Source organism: Salminus brasiliensis, chromosome 12 (assembly GCF_030463535.1).
Source record: "Salminus brasiliensis chromosome 12, fSalBra1.hap2, whole genome shotgun sequence".
Lineage (NCBI taxonomy): Eukaryota > Metazoa > Chordata > Actinopteri > Characiformes > Bryconidae > Salminus > Salminus brasiliensis.
The window spans coordinates 29,665,603-29,685,868 of record NC_132889.1 but is presented as its reverse complement, the minus strand read 5'-3'; the positions used below and the strand labels follow the sequence as shown (position 1 = coordinate 29,685,868).

The 20,266-nt window shown below is 41.9% G+C and overlaps 1 protein-coding gene across 1 annotated transcript; it reads right to left on the bottom strand.

The window, feature by feature from the left end:
• Window positions 1–1,479: 1,479 nt before the first annotated feature.
• On the bottom strand, window positions 1,480–18,657 carry slc4a1a (solute carrier family 4 member 1a (Diego blood group)). Its single transcript, XM_072693330.1, has 21 exons — window positions 18,476–18,657; window positions 15,970–16,058; window positions 15,828–15,883; window positions 13,834–13,943; window positions 12,664–12,710; window positions 12,397–12,562; window positions 11,470–11,605; window positions 10,530–10,608; window positions 10,273–10,315; window positions 9,980–10,164; window positions 9,052–9,259; window positions 8,584–8,778; window positions 7,840–7,988; window positions 7,467–7,661; window positions 6,390–6,635; window positions 6,095–6,184; window positions 4,679–4,845; window positions 4,241–4,482; window positions 3,290–3,459; window positions 2,816–2,989; window positions 1,480–2,179 (listed from the first exon to the last, which is right to left on the bottom strand). The coding sequence occupies exons 2-21, from the start codon at window positions 15,994–15,996 to the stop codon at window positions 2,102–2,104; spliced, it is 2,763 nt and encodes a 920-aa protein (XP_072549431.1). The 5' UTR covers window positions 15,997–16,058; window positions 18,476–18,657; the 3' UTR covers window positions 1,480–2,101.
• Between the last annotated feature and the right edge of the window lie 1,609 nt (window positions 18,658–20,266).

Genomic DNA, 20,266 nt, shown 5'->3' with positions numbered 1-20,266 from the left:
CCCTACCGTCAGTACTGCAGTGTAAATACACATACAGTGCTATGCACAAGACACAGCACCAGTTTTTCAAGCTTCAAAAGGATTCTTTGAACAGGGAAATATTTTATTATTATTATTATTATTATTATTATTATTATTATATTTCTATTGGTCTTTTTTTTAAATAATCAAATATGTAGATTCTAGGTTTCTTTTCAGACACCATCACACACATATATATATATATATATATATATATATATATATATATATATATATTTACATTTACATTTATGGCATTTAGCTGACGCTCTTATCCAGAGCAACTTACATGGTTACTCATATTACAGAGGAGTATATATATATATATATATATATATATATATATATATATATATATATATATATATATATAACATGTGGGGGTTAGAGCGCTGGGCTATCGATAACAGGGTTGTGGGTTCGATTCCCGGGCTCGGCAAGCTGCCACTGTTGGGCCCTTCAGCAAGGCCCTTTACCCTCTCTGCTCCCCGGGTGCTGGAGTTGGCTGCCCACTGCTCTGGGTGTGTGTGTACTCACTGCCCCTAGTTCACTAGTGTGTGTGTGTGTGTGTTCACTACCACAGATGGGTTAAATGCGAAGGACACATTTCGCTGTACAGTGACAAATACGTGCAATGTTACCTTTATATATAAATGTCAAAAACCTCGCTGTCAGAAAAAAACATCACATTTTGACAATGCATTATTTTCACTTAATAGTTAATAGTAAAGACCAAGCATGTATGCTTTTGCTAACTTTCCTAAATGTATCTATATACTTTAAATGGACAAAAGTATTAGGACACAGGTCACCTGAATTGGCTCATTCATTGTTTCTTCTGAAATCAAGTCTATTAAAAAAAGTTAATCCTGCTTTTGTTGTATACAAATATTTGGACATTTAGTGTATGTTCCCACACTAACACTACATACGAACATTTAAAGAGCATTAATTCAAGAAGATACATCATTACGTTTACCATTTAAGCTTTTAGAACATCTGGGTTGAGAGGTTTTTCAGCATTGCTAATTTTCAGTGTTTTTAGGAATTTGATTGATTCCAAAATGCAGTGTGGTATTACACATGTAATAAATCCCCCAGAGTAATACAATAGCAAAATCACAATGATCTGATGATAGATAAATGTGGCTTTTAGCACTAAACCTTTCATTCATGTCCACCCCACCACACACATTTTTTTTTTCCAGAAATCAGGCATTTAGCTGCTGGACAACTCACATTAGAAGGTCTAAAAAACTGCTAGTCTGGCAGCCTGAACTACTGGACGTCAGCATATTATGGCACAAATAAATAAGTATAGTCACTGAGGTGAGGATATATCTTCGACATAGGAATGGTCACATGATTATGTCCATATTACACCATTAAAATTGAATGACTCCACTATGCAAATGTTTCACCCAGCGTATGTCGTTCATATAAAACAATGCAATGCGATTATTGGGTTATAACATTTTAATAGTTAAATGTCTTTGAAAATCAGATAAAACATTACAAGCAAATGTACATAAATCACAATTCAAACCCACTCAAAGTTCTCAAATATCTATGATCTAAATGCTGATACATTCATTCATCAACTTCTGGCCTAAAGTATTTACAGATGCGATCTTTCCCTGAAACATTATGGTCAAACAACCTAATTCAGACAGACATAATTGAGGCACAATGTGATATTTTGGCAACTTAATACTAGATTCAATCACACACATTGGCTGCATTGGGCTGAGCTACTGCATAGAGCCAAAACTAAAAAAAATAGTGAAAGCTAAACAGTGTTTTAGGGGAGAGGGGAAGCACGGTAAAAGCATAGCAGGGGAGGTATAATCATGTAAGGACAATGATAGAAGGCACTGATTGAAACTGAGCTTGCAGATCAGCAAGGGCTAAAACAAATCTTAAATGAACAGTTTTAAAAACTATCAGTTTTCTGGTAGTATCAAGTTCTTGTTTGGTGTTGGGCATAAGCTGTAATTCACTTGATAGTTTCAGAAAGGCACTGGGAAGAATTATGGTGTGGTCCCTGAGTTCACAGGGTCAGCTAAAGGCAATAAATCAGTTACGGAAAAGGAGATTCATCGTACACGTCCATTCCCGGCTCTTCATCCAGCACCACTTTGGCATCGTCAGCATCCAGCTACAATGAGACACAACATTGTGGTTATAGTTAAAATTGTATTTGATATTTTTTAGATGCATGACAAATTAAGAACAAATAACAAGTAAGAACAAACAAATGGCACTATAATATACTATGTGGACAAAAGTATTGGGACACCTGCTTGTTCATTGTTTCTTTTGAAATCAAGAGTATTAAAAAAAAAGAAATTATCCTGATTTTGTTGGAGTAACTGTCTCCAGGCTTTCTACTAGGATTGGATACAGCGACAAGGTCACAATGTTGTATAATAACCACCCCACCTGATCCCCAACTCCCCAACTCACCCCAAAAGTATTGGATGGAGCACCAACCATCATTTCAAAGAACACAGTTCCTGAAACACACTGCTCCACAGCTCAAAGCTGGGAAGCCTTATACCCCTCTAGCTGATGCCTGGCATTAGGCACAGTGCCAATAGGCTAATGATGATCTGCTCCAGAGAGTCCTATTCTACTGACAATACTCCTCTATAGGGGCTGACTAGCTGTGTATGTGCATATGCACATCTGTGTCAGCAATGCATGCAACTTAAAGTAGCTTCCAATGTAATGCAACCAACATTACACACAGACACAATGTCTCCATATGCCTAGAGGTCAGAAGGTTACTTACGCATTTCATCTCCATGACAGTGAAGAGTCGTCCAGTGAGGAGCATCCGTAGTGGGATGGTGAGGATGAGGATGAAGGGCAGAGCCAGCGAAGCCTTGCTAGACTTTACTACCCACAGGGTTGCTAGACACACCAACTGGATCACGGTGAAGAGGTGCATTCGAGAGGTTTGAACCTGGACAGGAAACAGGGAAAGCAAGGGCCAGAGAGAGAAAAGAGAGAAGGTGTATGAGGATGTGAATGAGGTGCAAGAAAAACACTTACTGTAAAAAAGGAAAGAATAATCCTGACACTGGAGTTAAGACTAGACCATTCTCCAAAAAATGTAATTACCCCCTCCAGTAATTACTGAGTTATAATAATTCTGCAGAATGCAGATGCAGGTCATATGAGCCACAGTGATAAATTCAATCTCACAGACAACAACCCACAAATTAGACGAAACAAAAGCAGAAAGACAAGTCTGTAATCATACTCGACTGGCGTAAGGATCAGATGGGTGGTACTTTTTGGGCACAATCAAGAGCAACATGCGATCCCACAGCTGAATGCCACTCAGAGACGTGATACCCATGTAAAGGAAGATGCCGAACAGGGCTGTCATGGGAATCTTCTTCAGGATGGGCTCCATGAGAATGGATATGCCTGGGGGTTACAAAAAAGGTAGACAATTTAATTCCTATTTTTAAAGGCCAGGGTTGAAAATGCCTCAGTTGTCAGCTTCTGTGGATGTTCACAACTGGATGTCCATTTTGTCCATTTTTCCCTTACCCCAAATCTACACTCTTAAAAAAGGTGCTTAAAAGGGTTCTTTCAGGAAAAAGAACCATGTTTGTAAAAGAGATGAGTGTGAAGAACTTCCACCTGGGGTTCCTCAATCAATTTACAGGTTGTTTCACACTAGAGTTATAAGTCTAAGGTACACGGTATGGACAAAAGTATTGGGACACACCTCTAAATCATTGGAGATAGGTGTTTCATTCAGTCCCATTGCCACAGGTGTATAAAGTCTGTCTGCCTTTACACACATCATAGTGAAAGAATGGTTCTTTCTGGTATTGTAATAAGAGCCACCGTTACAACAAGAAGTCAGTTGGTGAAATTTCTTCCCTCCTAGATATTCCACTCAACTGTGAGTGGCATAATTGAAAAGCGGAAGTGACAAAGTGTCTGTTACAGTTACAGTGCGGGGTTCTCGAGTACAAAGTCGGCAACACCTTGCTGAGCTGTAAAGGGAAGACCAACTTCTTATGAATGCCTATGTCTTTAGAGTGGGATGTTATAAAAGCTCCTCTGTGTGTAACGTGCAGGTGTCCCAATACTTTTGTCCACATAGTGTAGCTCTACAGGGGGAAGGATGCCTTGAGAAGTCTTTTAGCTCTAGAGCGTCTATGAGAATATGATGCATCATCGGTCCAAAACTCACCGACTAAAGCAGCCACAAGAATTCCACTAATCCTCTGCTCCAGCACTTTTTCAATCACTGGTTTCGGGCCTTTGGTCATGACGGTGAGCGCATTGACGTGGGTGACGGATCGCACTGTCGCAGCACTAAGCCAGGGGACCCCAAAAATGGAAGCGGCTCCACCCATAGCCACAAGGAGGAGCAGATCCAAATGGAAGCCAGAGCCCTTCACCATCTTCCTCTCTGGCTTACTCACAATGAGTCTGCAATGGAGGAGAGTTTTAGCATTGCAAAATGAATGCAGTTGGACCAGATACATATTTTGCAACCCTTATAAAAGCACACTTTCCATGTTCCATATGTTAACTTTAGTTGTGTGCTGGTGTCTCTGGATGGAGAAATGTGTTAGACGAGGACTGAAGGAATACCTCAGCTCGAGCCCTGTATGGTGCTACTCACGTGGTGATCTGAGACTCGAGGAAGATGAGAATGAAGACCAGTAAACCTGGGACCACGCAGGCGAACATCATCCAAATGGGGAATTGTTTTTTCTCGCCCATGGGGTTGATTAGCCAGCCTCTGGCAGAAGTGTTGGACACAGTCAGACCCTGCGGCACTACGAGTTTCTAATGGTGTGAGAGAGAAAATGAGTGAGTCAGTACGACAGCAGATGTGACTAGCCTGAAAATAAGAGGAGGGCCACCATTCTTTCAAAGCTTCTGCATAAATAAAGCAATAACATTTGTATAAAGTTATTCAGAGTGAATTGGTGTGAAATGGGTTGTTCTGGAGAAATCAACTGGCTCAGAATTGTTCATAGTGGTGGAGATGGGAACCAGATATCTGAAGCATTAAATGCCTTTAAAAGCTACCTCAGAGAAGAAGCTGCCTGAGGCCTGAGGCATTGCATTATGATGTTTTTGAGGCACGTTTTTGGCCTAAAATGTATTTTTTAACATTAATTAACATTAATGGCAAGTGATACATGCAGGGCACTGTACGTTACAACAGTCCACAGAGTGAATGAATTTTTTCAGATATACATCACTAAACCATCATTGTCACTACTTTTATCATATTACTATACATAACAATTTCATAAATGGCTCCATATTTTCAACAATGCACCATTTTCCCATTCTGAATCACTTTGTTTTCGTCCCAGTGATTACATTATACAGTCTTTTTCCTTATTTAATAACAAAAAGTCATATGGGACCACCTAAATGATATATATTATATGGACATAAGTATTGGGACACTTGCTCATTATTGTTTCTTCCAAAATTAAGGGTATTAAAAAGACCATATGCTGGTTTTGGAGCTGGAGTAACTATCTCTAGTGTCCAGGGAAGGCTTTCCACAAAATTCTGGAGCATCGCTGTGAGGATTTGACTGCATGAAGCATTGACGGCAAGAGTGTTAGGTCAAGATGTTGTATTTTCACCACCCCACCTCGTCTCACACTCCTCAACTCATCCCAAAACTACTGAATTGGAGCATCATCATTCCTGAGAACACGTGTGCTGGGGGGCTTTATACCCCTCTAGGCCATGCCTGGTAATAGGCATGGTGCCAATAGGTATATGTTTATCTGCTTTAGAGAGTCCTATCATTGTCAGCAATGGGTGCAACTTAGGGTAGCTGAAGGCATTTATTAGAAGGAGTGTCCACAAACATTTGGAAATATAATGCACATGTTCTGATCTCGTGTTTAAACAGACCATGAGTTTGACCATTTACCAGTATCTGGTGAGTAAACATTATTAATATGTTAAGCCTTAAAATTCACACCATCTCATGTTGTAAACAAACATTTTTCTCAATGTTTAGCTCAAATGGACAAAACACTGCTGAATCTGTCTCTTTCCCAACCTGTGTGTAGGCGTCCTCAATGCTGACGTCAACAGCAATCATGAAGAAAATGGCGATGGGCACACCGAAATCTCCGATCATGCGGCGAATCTGGGGAGAGGCAGCAATATGGTGTATGTAGAAAAGTTATTCAGACACATACGCATATACGGTAATGGCAGACTCCTGTACACTCTTTGTTAGAGAGGATCAAAAGCATGTTGATGTGGTAACAGCGGCAGTGTTGACAAGATGAAGATGAAGATATGATGAAAAAAAGAAGCAGGCTCCATCAGCCAGAACAGAGAACACTTACAGGGCCTGGGAGATAGATGCCGTTCTTGAACTGACGGAGGAAGAAGGCAATGAAGAAGCAGCCGAACATCAGGCACATGGAGAGCAGGGCGGTGTTGGGGTAGGGTCTCTCACGAACTTTGTGGTAGTGGGTAATATTGCCATGCTCGTCTGTAATATTGGTTATCTCCAGCACTGGGTGGAAGGGGTCCTCCAGAGACTCATTTAAATGCTCGTAGTTCAGAACCAGAGGATGAGTTTTGAAAATCTATGATGAAGAACAAGAGACATAAGAGGAGAATTAAGGGCCGGTTAATGAAATGGTGCAAGAAAACCTCTGATTACACACAGACTGGTAGTAAGTAGAGCAACTTTATCAGCACTTGGTGAATAAAGTTCACTGAGGTGAATCAGCTTTTGAAGGTGAATCTGGCAGTTGTTTTTACATTGTGTCAGAATTTCATGATTAATGGGCCAAACCGAAATGCTCCAAAATGATTTGGAATAAAAATATTTTTACACTGACTTCCATTGAAACTTTTATTTTACCCAATTCCCTATTTTTTTCAGATTACTCAACCCACTTGTTAGTACTCTCCCCATCACATATAAAGCTCTGCTGCTTTTCAAACTACTGCCAGTGCAACATCACCAGGCAACCAACACACTTGAAGGCATGTGCCGGCTATCCAGCTCTGATGCATCAGCCGGCAGACGCCCATGCCAGCCAGTGTCATACGGAAGTGATGTGGGTAGAAAAAAAGCCATCCACCCGGAGAGAGCAAGGCCAGTTGTGCTCTCTCTGGCTCTGGCCGCTGATACAAGTGATTCTCAGGTCCTAGTGGCTTGGGAGCACCCCACTGAAAATTGTCAGTTTTAAGATACAAGGTTTTTACATGACATTGATGATATGTTACTTTGTACTTCTCCAGTTATTTATGACTGTACTAATTTTAGTCATTTCTATTTAGTTCATGCAATTCTGTTGCTCCCACTTAAAACACTTAGACCAGACCAGAATGATGATTAAATAAGAGAATTATGATATGCTGATTTAATATTTGATGTTTGGAAGTATTATGTGGGCCATTGCACATACCTTGATCAGCTTGGCGAAGGTCTCGTAGATGAAAATCAAGGAGATGAGGATGGAGAAGATCTCCTGGGTGAAACGAGAGATGAAGCGGACCAGGAAGCTGGCCTCCACTGCCACCACAATCACCACAATGAGGATGAGCCACATGCCAACCCAGATCCGTCCCACAATGTATTCGACGCCCTGGGACTTACAGAACTGACAGAAAGACATAAACAGTGCAACAGATTGGAAAGTGTGCAGACCAAAAAAAAACAACAACAGATGGTTTACTGAAATAGATACCACTATTTCAGAATGGTGATAGGAACATGAGGAACTTAAGATAGGAACATAAGAGGTTGTTCATAAGCTCCCTTGCTGAGTTGCCTCATACCTCAAAGAAGGCTTCTTCAAACACCATCAGTGGCCCAGTGAAGCCGATGATCAGCACTGGCTGAGCAGCAAACAGGCAAAAGATGATTCCTTGAATGCAGGTGGAAATCATCAGCTCAGACACACCCATCATGTGCTCCGTCTTATCCGCTAGGACAAACAAAGAAAAGAGTTAACACCAGCAGGTCAAAACCATTACTTAAGAACAGTTATTTCTTTGGGATTGGTTGATGTCTGAAATTTGCTTCCTAACTTTTGTACTGGAGCTATGAAGCTAATATACAGTGGACAGAAGTATTTGGACATTTGCTCATTCATTGTTTCTTCCCAAATCAAGTATATTCTGCTTTTGTGGGAGTAATTGTTTCTGCTGTCATATCAGAAAACCCCACAAGACCTGCTGCTGTACTGGAAATGCTCTGACCCAGTCAGTCTTCTATAATTTGGCGCTTGTGAAAGTGGCTTAGCTCATCCTTACCTATGTGTCCTTTAAGACTGTTCACTAGCTGCTTAATATAGCCACCCCATGACTGTTCACCTGGCAGTGGTACTAATGTTAAGGCTGATCTGTGTGTATAACCTTGTATAAGCTTACAAATGTGTGATTCCCCCATAAAAATTATCCAGTTAGACATAGCCCAAACATATACTTTACTTTGCATTAATGTTCATGCATTGACATCCCTAACTGGCTTGTTACCTGGATGGGGGGGGGTGGGGGGGGGGGGGGGGTGGCTATACTCACCCAGCAGTCCTCCAAAGGTGATGGCAGGAGAGAGAGCGGCAAAGTAGATGAAAATGACCGCAGACAACACCTGAGGATTAAGAGCATCTGTAAAATCGCTGAGGTAATGCTTGTAACGGCGCTTAATGTCCCTGACCATTCCCCCAAATGGATATCCAGTTCGGGCTAATGGATCTTCTTGTGGCTTCTCAGGCCCTGCTCACACCAGACAACACAAACACAAAAATCTTGTAAGTGTACCTGAAGGACAACACAAACAACTTGAGAACCAGTTAACACTGAGCACTGTGTGCCTCTGTAAATGAATGATCCATTTGCTTAAAAAGTGCACATGAGAATGTCTGCTTTCATCTCACACATAAGGTTGCCCCTTTATGCTTTATGCAAACCACCATCGCAAAACTGGCCTGAGATCAGCCAGAGCAGAACAAACACCTCTCAGCATGACCTCAAATCACAAAAGCTAACCTTTAGCCTTTTGCCCCAAGGTGATGCGGGTGTCAGCTGGACGCAGCCTCTCGCGCAGCATCCTTTTCTGGTAGCCAATGATTGGCTGCAGCATGGCAACGCTCTGGATTTCAGTGGGAGGGATCACAATGCTGCAGTCCATGAAGTCGGCAATTGCATTGGTCAGCTCTTTTTCATTCTGGGCAAGGTAGGCCTCCAAGCTGAAGACCTATCACGTGGTCACAGAGTGGGAAAAGAGAATAAGCCTAAAGTAAAATGTATTTTCATGTTTTACTTCAACCTTTTTAAAAAAACTCTTTTCTTAAAATACACTATTTTTTGTTATTTTATGTGCAATAATGTCATCACACACAATTTAGCCATAATGTTAATAAGTACACAACAAAAAACTGACAAAGTGATAAATAATAATTCTTGTAATAATTATCTGTCTGGAGATGTGATCATCTATTTTTCATATTCAAATATCTTCTCAGTCTCCCAGTTCCACCCACAAGCTTGGACTCACCCTATCAGAGAAAGCTACAAGTGCTGTGTTGCTAACTTATTACATTATTGAACAGCTGTACACGCTCGGAGGAGAACACAACTCAGCCCATTCTATTAGCTAGACACCCATCTAACAGCACTGCTCTGTGGGGGTGTGGATGAGAGATAGGGGATAGGCCACAGCCAGAGACATGTGGTATCACCGGGGACTAAACCTATAATCCTGTGGCCATTCACTTAGACAGCTGCGCCACCCAATTGCTATTTTCAAAATGACTTACTGTATCTATAGCATTAATTCTAAATATTATACAGCTTTCTGCCTTCAAACATCTAAATGGTAGTTCTGGTATCTAACTCCCCAGTTTTCCTTTGCTCCTTATCTTACAGCTCTCAACTCTCCCTCATCATCACACTTTATTCTCTTTTTCTGTCTCACCCAGTCGGCCAATAGGGTGGCCATGGCTCGCCCGCTCTCGTGGAAGTTCATGCCGCTCTGAGTTGGGCCCACCAGGGCGAAGATGAAGCGGACCGGCACGTTAGCCTCGAGAATGCCATCCATCACTATAGCTTCCCGCAGTCTCAGGAACGCCACCACCGGCTTCTGCAGAGAGTCCAACACACCTGCACACACATACAATCACACAGTGAGGGAGAGTTTCTAAGTGTATTTCTTTTTTCATTGCTGGTCAAAAAGGATCTTATGCATGATGTGCTAGCCACCATACTTACCGGACAGCACGATGGAGGCCTCTACGCTATCAGCTGCATCTCTCTGAGAAGGGAAATTCAGAGCAAAATATTAGCCAGAAAGCTCGTCATTACATGAGGGAGTGGGTATTCTACATGTGTACAGTTAAGGAAACAATGACATGGATAAATCAATCAATAAAATGGGTGGACAGGCACGTATGTATGTGCAGGTATAGCTTGGACAGATGGTAGAGTGGTAAGTAGATCAATGGTTGGATAAATGAAGATGCAGTTACCTGTTTGGTGACTGAGTAGGTTTGCATCATCTCAATCATATCAATGCCTGATGTGCTGGCTGAAGGTCCTTCAGTCTGACTGTAAGGCAGAGAACAAAGGTAATATGTCTTATATTATGGGGGCATACTTTACTAGATTTTCAATGTCTTTAGGCTCTGAACATCTCTAAGCACCAGTGTGCAAAACTACTTGATATAAAGCCTAATTTATTTCCTATATAAATTCACTGTCGAAATAAGAAACTGATGTGAGGTGCTAAAGTAGGGAAATGTTTATATGATGACTGTGGATAGGAATCACCAGTCATATCTATAAAAATCAGCTGCATATTTTGTTTTATTCTGTTTGTTTAATCAGTTGTTCTCAGTCTTCAAACAAGTGGTGAGTTAAAGAAGAAGAAAGAATAGAAGAAGGTGTCCTTAAGCTGCAATTACATTTGATTCATTATTGTTGGAAGAGGATAGGCCAGTGTTAGTCTTGCATTCAGGGAGATATAACCATCACTTATCTTAAATTGGTTAAAAAGTAAAAAAAAAAAAAAAAGTATATATATATATTTATGTACATTCTGTGTACAAGGCAAATTTCCTTCATGGTTAATGAAATTTATCTAAAAACAAATCTAAAATCTATAAATGTAGCTAACAACTCATGGATGCTTCTATTAGCATGATCAACACAAGTCATCAACACAAGTCCCACAGTCTCAGACAGGCTTCCATATTGTTGCTGTCAGAACACAGCTCATATATTTTTGACATAACGTTCACAATGGGTGGAAATTGGAGCAATAGAAACGCCAAAATGACTTGAAATCATTGGAATCTTCTGTAAAGTTGCTATTTTAGAGACCATTTTGAAGGTTTGTGTGTGACAGCACACATGCTACTCCTGTACATAGGGGACAATTGATGGGTTGATGCTGTGTGTGTATTTTACCTTCGCTTCTGCAGCAGTGCCTTCAGCAGGGTGTCACGGTCGGATGGCCGAATTTCTTTCCTATCCAGAAGTTCATTTACGATCCTCTCAGCGATGCCTGACAGACCGCTCTCCTCCACATCCAGCAGCACCGCCCCTGCACACAGCAGACGTGACATACAGAAGTGGTAAATAGATCTGTACCTTAGATTCACAACACAAACCACTGTCTATCTCTGTCTAGCTGGCCCAGCTAATGACAGGTCTTTACGTCTGGTGAAACCCTAGATGTTTACAGTAGATGTTGGACCATTGCTGTGAGAATCTGATTGCATTCAGCCACAACAGCATTAGTGAGATCAGGTATTGCATTCGGCTACTTTCAATTGTACCAACTGCTGACACAGATGTGCACATGCACACTCACAGCTTGTCTAGTCTCTGCAGACAAGTACTACCAATACAATTACACTGCCTGGAGTAGATAAACATGAGCCTATTGGCACTGAGCCTAATGCCAGGCATGGACTAGAGGGGTATAAATCTCCCTAGCACTGAGAGCTGTGGAGCAGTGGACTGGAATGAAGGTGCACAGTACTTGTGCAATAAACACGTGTTCTCTGCAGAGCAGTGGTCTCTAACCCAGGTCCTTCTGGACCATGTCCCTTTCTACAGGTTTCAACTTCATCCTAAATCTAATACACCTCATTCAGCCAACCAAGGACTTCTGATGGCAGTAGTTAGTTGGATCAGGTGGGGTGGATTAGAATTGGATCCAAAGTCTGTGGGAAAGTAGCTCTCCAGGAACAGGACTGGAGAACACTGTAGAGGATTTGTTCACTTATGTTTACTTAGAACATCAACAGAACATGCAGTTTGACCAGGAGTGACCAAACCTCTTGTACATCACTGCATTGAATTGCCTTGTCAACTCTCCTAATGTCTTACCTGTGGTCATGACTTTGCGGAGCTGGATAAGGCTTTTGAAGGTGAGATAGGAGATGTGGGAGGGCCCCCATGTTCCAGTGACAGGGTTGTAGGACTCCTCATATCCCACCCAGCGGCCGGTCTCCTGCCATTTGTCTCTCAGCAGCTCGTTCAGCTCCACATATGCCTGGCACAGACACAGATGCACAGTTTGTGAGTATGTACATGTAGATGAGGCTCATCGTTGCAGCTTGTGTGTGACTGTACTTTTACTGGGTTTGTGCTCACCTGAGAGTCACCTCTGGTGGTGGCATTGGTGTTTGTGTTCCACGCAGCTGAAACGCAAGAAACATGACATGAACCGAGCCCAGTGTGTGCTAACATCACCTCGATGAACATCACCTCAGTACAAAACAGCCTACATATAGGTATTTATAATAGGAATGAACATATTTCTATGATGTGTAATGAAAAAAACCAATATTATTATCAGGAATAATAACACTGTAGTTTTACACTAGACTGCAGTCCATCTGTTTCTCTGTATACCTTGTTAGCCTCCTTTCACCCTGTTCTTCAATGGTCAGGACCCCACAGGACCACCACAGAGCAGATTGTATTGTGTTGACATGGTGTATTGACACTGACATGATGGAAGTGTGTTAGTGTGTGCAGCTCTGGTATGAGTGGTTCAGACACAGCAGTGCTGCTGGAGTGTTTAAACCCCTCAGCATCACTGCTGGACTGAGAATCGTCCACCAACCAGAAATATCCAGCCAGCAGTGTTCTGTGGGCAGTGTCCTGTGAGCACTGATGAAGGACTAGAGGATGACCAACACAAACTGTGCAGCAACAGATACAGACCTTCTGTCTATAACTTTACATCTACAAGGTGTAACAGCTAGGTAGCAGGGTCCAATAGAGTGGACAGTGAGTGGAAACAGTGTTTAAAAGCTCTCCACTCATACCAGTGCAGAGAATGAACCACCACCCAAATAATACCTGCTCTGTGATGGTCAGTCCTGTGGAGTCCTGACCATTGAAGAACAGGGCGAAAGGAGGCTAACAGAGTACACAGAGAAACAGATGGTCTACTGACCATGTAGAACTACAAAGTGCTCCTATATTATAAGTAGAGCTGATATAATGGACAGGGAGTGTAGAAACAAAGTAATGATATTGCATAAAATCAACCTAAACCGAATGGTATCTTTAATCCAGACCAAAATCCTAATGCTAACCCTAAACCTGGATCTAATCCTTATCCTAACTACTGGGAATCACCAGATCTAAATAAAGCCCAAAGATGTGTCGTTATATGAATGCTAACCCTCATCTGTGTCTCTGAATCCTATCAGAGCAGACTCTGAGACTTTATAAGTCACTAAATCGTCTTCTTAAGAATCGTGATTAAACTGTTGTAGGATGTTGTAGAGATGTTGTTTGAGCTGTGTTTACCATCCACGCTTCTGATGACAATGCGGGTCTCAGCAGGCTGCTCCTCCTCGGCCTCCTCCTCTGGCCTGCTTTGCTCCAGGTCATAGTTGCCTATCTGTCCCACTGGACTCCTGCAGGGGGAGCCAGAGAGCAAAGCGTGAAACCTACACTTAGAAGAAAAGCTTGAGCTACACTGCAATGCCCTCAAGAGTCTTGCCATACTAGCATTTAGCATGAAACGTCATGCTGTGCTCTGTCCTCTTATGAAGCCCTGGCTCAGAAAACAGAGACCACTGAGCCTAACTGTACTGTGGGGGTTTCCTTCTTTTTTTCCCCCTCAAAAATGTAATTAACCTTAGCATTAAATAGCATTTTTTCAAACTCCAAGTCCACACTTTAAACGGTTTAGAGCAAATCTGTGATGATGCATGATGCTAACTGCTGGAATATAATATAAACCATATGTTCAATTGTTTGTGGACACTCCATCTAAGAACATTCATTGCTGACACAGTTGTGCAAATGCACAGGCACAGCTTGTCTAGTCCCTGTAGAGAAGTACTGCCAATAGAATAGCACTCACTGGAGCGGAAAAACGTCAACCCATTGACACCATGCCTAATGTCAGGCCTGGGCTAGAAGGTTATAAAGCCCCCCAGCATTGATCTGTGGAGCAGTGGAACTGTGTTCTCTGGAATGATGGTTGGTGCTCCATCCAATACTTTTAGGAGGAGTTGGGGAGTTGGGGGTGAGGTGAGGTGGTGATCATCCCATATCCTGACCTCACTAACGATCTATACTGTATATATTTAGCATGGCCAAGTAGCCCAGTCTCCAACCCTCCTTCAGGAGAGCTATGTTCTGGCAGGTTTCGACTCAACCCAAATCTAACACACCCCATTCAAACTATCAATGACAAAGCAAGTGCTTAGTTGGATTATGGTAAGCTGGATAAGAGTTGGAACCCACTGTCTTAGAATGCATACCATCTTATGCTAAGCTCTTTAATAATGGAAAGCAGAAGGTACAGTATTTGGTACCATCACTATAAGAGCTTCAGAGGTCAAAACTTATAATACTAAATGCTTATTACTGATTTTACAGTCAGCAATGTTGCTTATCTTCTGTTCTTGGCTATCCTCTGTTGCTTGTGTTAGTAGTTCAAGCCTGGCGGCCTACAAGCCTTATCACAGCTCTCCTTATCAGAATGCAGTACTGTTTTTCAACAAAAGAGGGCGCAACTCTACAGGCTAATGCTTCTACAGTCCTCACAACCATAGAGAGATAAAGTCATCCGAGTGTACTGAAGTCAGATGCATGAACTGACTAGTTTGTCACTGTTGAATTATGAATAACAGCCTTTCCTGTGCATCACATTTATGTATCTATCATTTTAAATAAAAGTGCACAGTTAAAAGTACACAATCCTTGAGGGCCTTTGGAGGTTCTTCGGTTTAAAACTGTGGAGGAACCTCAAAAGGTGCTTTGAGAACCCTTTTTTAGAGGAAAAAGGTTCCATGAAGGTTCATCAAAGCACCTTAGGAGTTCTTCCACAGTTTTAAACTGAAGAACCTCCAAAGGTCCTCAAGAATTGAGTAGTTCAGGAGGAATTTAAGAAGTTAAACAGCCTTCACTGTTTCTCTGATGTCAGGAGAACCAACTCATGTGCATATCTTTGCCTATTCAGCTTGCCACAGTTTCGCCCCACCCATTCACACTGCAGATGTCTGAACTGTGCTTTTTTAATAATGAAACAATACAGGACAGCCAATCAGAACAGAGCTTATTTATCTATACATATTTACAGTATCTTAAATGGACAGTAACACAAATAACCGCTGTGACTCTAAGGGATAAAGAGAGCTTGGAAAAAGTAAAAAATGAATACTTTTTTTAGGAACATAAAGCCACACAAACGCTGTAAAAGGGAAAATAGGATATAGGCTGAGCTTGAGCTTTGAAAGAAAGAGAATATATACTGTGGAAACATGGAAGTGTGTGTGTTAGATACTCACAGGCTGAATGGGGAGGCTAGAGGTGAGTCCTTACGCTCATAGGACATGTCATTGTCCTAAAAGGAAAAGAACAGAAGAGTTTAGAAAGTGTCACTGTTTTTATTGCACATGCTAGTGCCTACAGCACAAGTGCCTTTCTCACCTCCTCAAAATTCAGAACAGTTTCCATCTGTAGGGACTGTGCTCGGTCTTCTGCTTCTCCCAGAACTCTCAGAAAACTTCACACCGAACCTTCAAACACAAATCAACCACACTAGTTAATGAGAAAAGTAAGATATGTCGTATATCCCTCAATTATTCAATGATCCAAGCACTTAATCAACATTATTATGTAGAAAGTGCAAGCACATTTGTCTACAACTTAGAATACCACAAGCGAATGCAACACTTTATTAACATTAAGGGCATTCGGCAGTCACTCTTACAACTTAGTAGTGTTATATAGGGAGATGAAGCATTTTTGGAGTGTAGGCCAAAGACTGTTAAGCACAGAGCATGGTCTGCAGCCAAGAGGGCAGTGTTGTCATATGCCTTATCTATGTAATATTCATGTAGTTTAACTTTGCTGAAGCTCTTTTTGGTTTCTCCTGTCTGACAAAACTTACTACTGATGGCAGGTTTTAAGCCAGGAAAAATCCTGCTAATGTAGCTAACATAAATGGAAGTCTAAGGCACCCAACTTTCAGACTTGTGACTTGACTGGCTTTATGGATAATACTGCACTCTACCTTTAGTGCAAAGCAGGATTTATTATGGGAATGATTCATTGTAAAACATGTTGAAGCAATTGTCCAGTTTCCCCAAACATATTTTTTTTAGCTCTTGGCTCTGATGCTAAGATGACAAGAATGGACATCTAAGGCAGATTTCTATTATTTTAGACATGTAGCTTTAGTACAAAACTAAAGAAACAAACCTCAGACACAGAACCTCTCTTCACCACTGAACTACATTGAGGCTAAGTGGGAAAACTAGCTAAAATGAGCTATTCCTTTAACTCATCCAGTTACAGGACTGTGAGTCACTGGTTTAGGTTTCTGTGTTAAGTGTACGGGGAACTCTGGTGAGTTCCTTATCTCACTAAACCCTCTAGTACAATACTCTCTCTCACTTTCAGACACATGCAACTGTATTATCTGGTATGCTGGAGTTCGTGCTCAGATGAGATCCTGCTGTAGACTTAGCAGGGCGCATTTCTAATACAGTACATGGTCTCTTCTGATAAAAACTGCTCTGCCCTCCCTATCAGCCACCTAACAGCCACCAGCATGAACACAGACCAATTCGGCCTTTCAAAGAAACTCACCAGCAATTTGACCGATTAGCTTTGGAATGAATTGCATTTACATTGGTGCTACAAAGGGTTCTGTGAGTGATGCCATAGAAGAACCATGGTTGTAAAAGGAATTATCCAAATACTTAATGTAAAGGTTCCTAGCAAAGGTTAAAGGTTCTTTACACCCACAAACATGGATTTTTGTGGAACAAAATAGGCTCTTCTATGGCATTGCTCATAGAATCCTTTGTGGCACCTTTATTTTTAAAATTATGAAGAGTATGACTTTGCAAGAATCAAGTTTTGTTCCTATTGTGACGATAAAGAGCCTCAGGAACATGCTAACAGGCTGCAGCTCTCTGCAGGCCAAACCTTTGTATAGATATGGAAATTATCGCACACACACACACACGCGCACAAGCAGTGATCAGTTGCACACCCATGCACACCCAAATGGTGAAATAGTGGTCTTTCTTGTAAGAGACGATGTATGAAGTGAATAGAAGTTCAAACCTTTTAACTTTAACTCACAGGTTTTCAAAGGTACACTCCTAAAATGTGTTGCTGTTGTTGTTCTTTTGTAACAGTAATGGTAACTATATAAACCCATGACATCTTAAAGAACCATGTGGATGGTTGGTTTATAGGGTTCTTTGCACTGGTAGAGAAAATCGTTTGTAGATGGTTCTACAAAGGGCAAGCAAATGCAGCAAAAAGGGTTCCACTATCATTATGAGTTAGACCCCTTTTCTAAAAGTTGGTTTCCTAACTTTCCAAACATCTTAAACTTAAGATGCAGGAGAGGGTCTGCAAGGATGGTCTGGGAGTTCTATGTAATTTAAGAAGTTCAAGAATTTTGGCTGACATTTTTGGGATGTTCACAAATATCAGGCAGTTTTACACCTGATGTTTGTTGTGTATGCTGAGAGCTAGCACATCCTGTATTTGAATATCAGTGGTCAGTGAGACTCCAGAGACATAGTACCTGTTTAAGTTGTCATTTTTACCTTAATTCTCATTCTATCTATGATGTGGACTTAGCTTTAATGGTATTGGCTGTGGTGTTAGCTCATTCCACACTGGGACTAGAAATTATAACCAATTAAAACCCAAAGGCCCACTCATGGGCTCATTTCAATAACTAGCACCTAATATAACTTACATAGTAGCCATTCAATGATTCATAAAAGTTGCATAAAGATGTATCCCTAAACAGTAATATCTTTCCAGCATTCTCTCCATTATACAATCAAGGGCTTATCTTCACTCATCTTCACCACCAGTATGATCCATTCTAAACATCTGTACACTCAAATTTCAGAATTTCACCTACACACGCAGAGAGTCCACGCTGACTCCATCACACCCTTACCTGTGTCCAGGTGCTTCCGGAGGGCCTTTAGGGTCCGGGGGTCCGCCGCAACTCTTTGAACTGCTTTCCAGTACAGGAGAGACCCAAGACTGGAAGAAAACGTATAAGGCAAAGAGGGCAGGGGAGGCAGAGATAGAGAGAGATAGAGAGAAAAGAGAGAGCGCGAGAAGAAGCGGGAACACCCATTCTGACGCCATAGGATGGTCACGTAGAGCGGGACGAAGCAAAAAGTGACATCTTGACACCTCCCCCTCGCTGAGTACCCATGGGGTGGGCGAAGGGAGATAAGCCCCTCACTGCGTAGAGGGCATTATCAATAGAGTCCACCTTACTGCAGGGATACCCCGGACCTACTGCCATACCACCACTCCCTCATAGCCGGTCTCACCGGACGGAGGCCAAGTCTGGAGAGAAAGAGAGAGAGAGAGAGAGAGAGAGAGAGAGAGAGAGACTTTGCCTCTTTAGTTTTGAGCTGTGAAGCTAATGTAGCCAACAAGCAATGGCTGCTTATAGCCATTAGCTTAGCATTGCATCACACTCTTACCTCAAACTGTGTTGAATGTCAACAACAGCCTTCATGTATTTATATGATATACACTGTAGCACTGTACATCTGTAGCAGTTGTGTGATGATTTAAGTCATTTGCTGTACTATTGAATTACCATCACATGTTAGCTACATTAGTCTGGTAGCTTTAGTGCTTCACTACTAAAGTCAGACGCTAAACATCCCAGCTGATCAACTGCAACTTCGGGAGAACTGCCTTGTTGGAAGACCAAACCTTATACCAAAATGAGACACTAAGCAACCCAGATAGCAAGTTGATAGCCGGTAACGTTGGACCACTAATGGCAAAGCTGAAGGCCGGATGGTGCACTGGTCTTCTCCTCAGTTTTAGACAACAGTGTTGGCCTACAGTATACACCGACCAACAATAACATTAGTACCTAATATTAGTCCCTAATATTGGGCAGATCCCCCTTGTGCCACCACACCAGAGCTGACCATTCGAGGCATGAACTCCACAAGACCTCTGAAGGCGTCCTGTGGTATCTGGCACCAAGACGTTAGCAGCAGATCCTTTAAGTCCTGTTAGTTGTGGGGTGAGGCCTCCATGGGTCACATCAGTGAGCATTAGGTGCCCATGACCATGTCGCCAATTCACTTGTTGTTCTTTTTGGACCTTTTTTTGGTAGGTACTGAACACTGCATACCAAAAAAAAACAAACACACACAAGACCTGCCTGATGTTTTGAAGATGGAACTGTGTTCTATGGAGTGATGGTATCCAGAACTAATTATTCAACATCAGCCTGTTTACTTTAGGTACACTACATGGAAAAAAGTATTGGGACACATGCTGATTCATTGTAGGGTATTAAAAAGAGTTTATCCTGCTTTTGCTGAAGCAACTGTTTCTACTATCCAGAAAAGGCTTTCTACTAGACAGTAATTCCAGAGAACATAGTTCCACTGCTCCACAGCTCAATGCTGGGGACCTTATAGCCTGGCATTAGTCATGGTGCGTAGGTTGTGAGGATAAAGTCCTACTCTATTGGCAATACTTTGCAACATAGACTACACAAGCTAAGTGTATCAGTATCAGTGCATTTGCACAACAGGGTTGTGGGTTCGATTCCCAAGCAAGGCCCTTTACCCTCTCTGCTCCCCGGGCGCTAGAGTTGGCTGCCCACCACTCTGGGTGTGTGTGTGTGTGTGTGTGTGTGTGTGTGTGTGTTCACTCCCAGATGTGTTAAATGCGGTGGACAAATTTGTATTGACAAATATGT

Bases quoted from the DNA above. Each gene is read 5' to 3' on its own strand.
- slc4a1a (XM_072693330.1), bottom strand. From the start codon at position 15,996: ATGGAAACTGTTCTGAATTTTGAGGAG. The intron at 12,563-12,663 runs GTGAGCACAAAC...TGTCTGTGCCAG, and splicing joins CCACCAGAGGTGACTCTCAG to GCATATGTGGAGCTGAACGA. The intron at 11,606-12,396 runs GTAAGACATTAG...TGCTGTGTGCAG, and splicing joins CCGCAAAGTCATGACCACAG to GGGCGGTGCTGCTGGATGTG.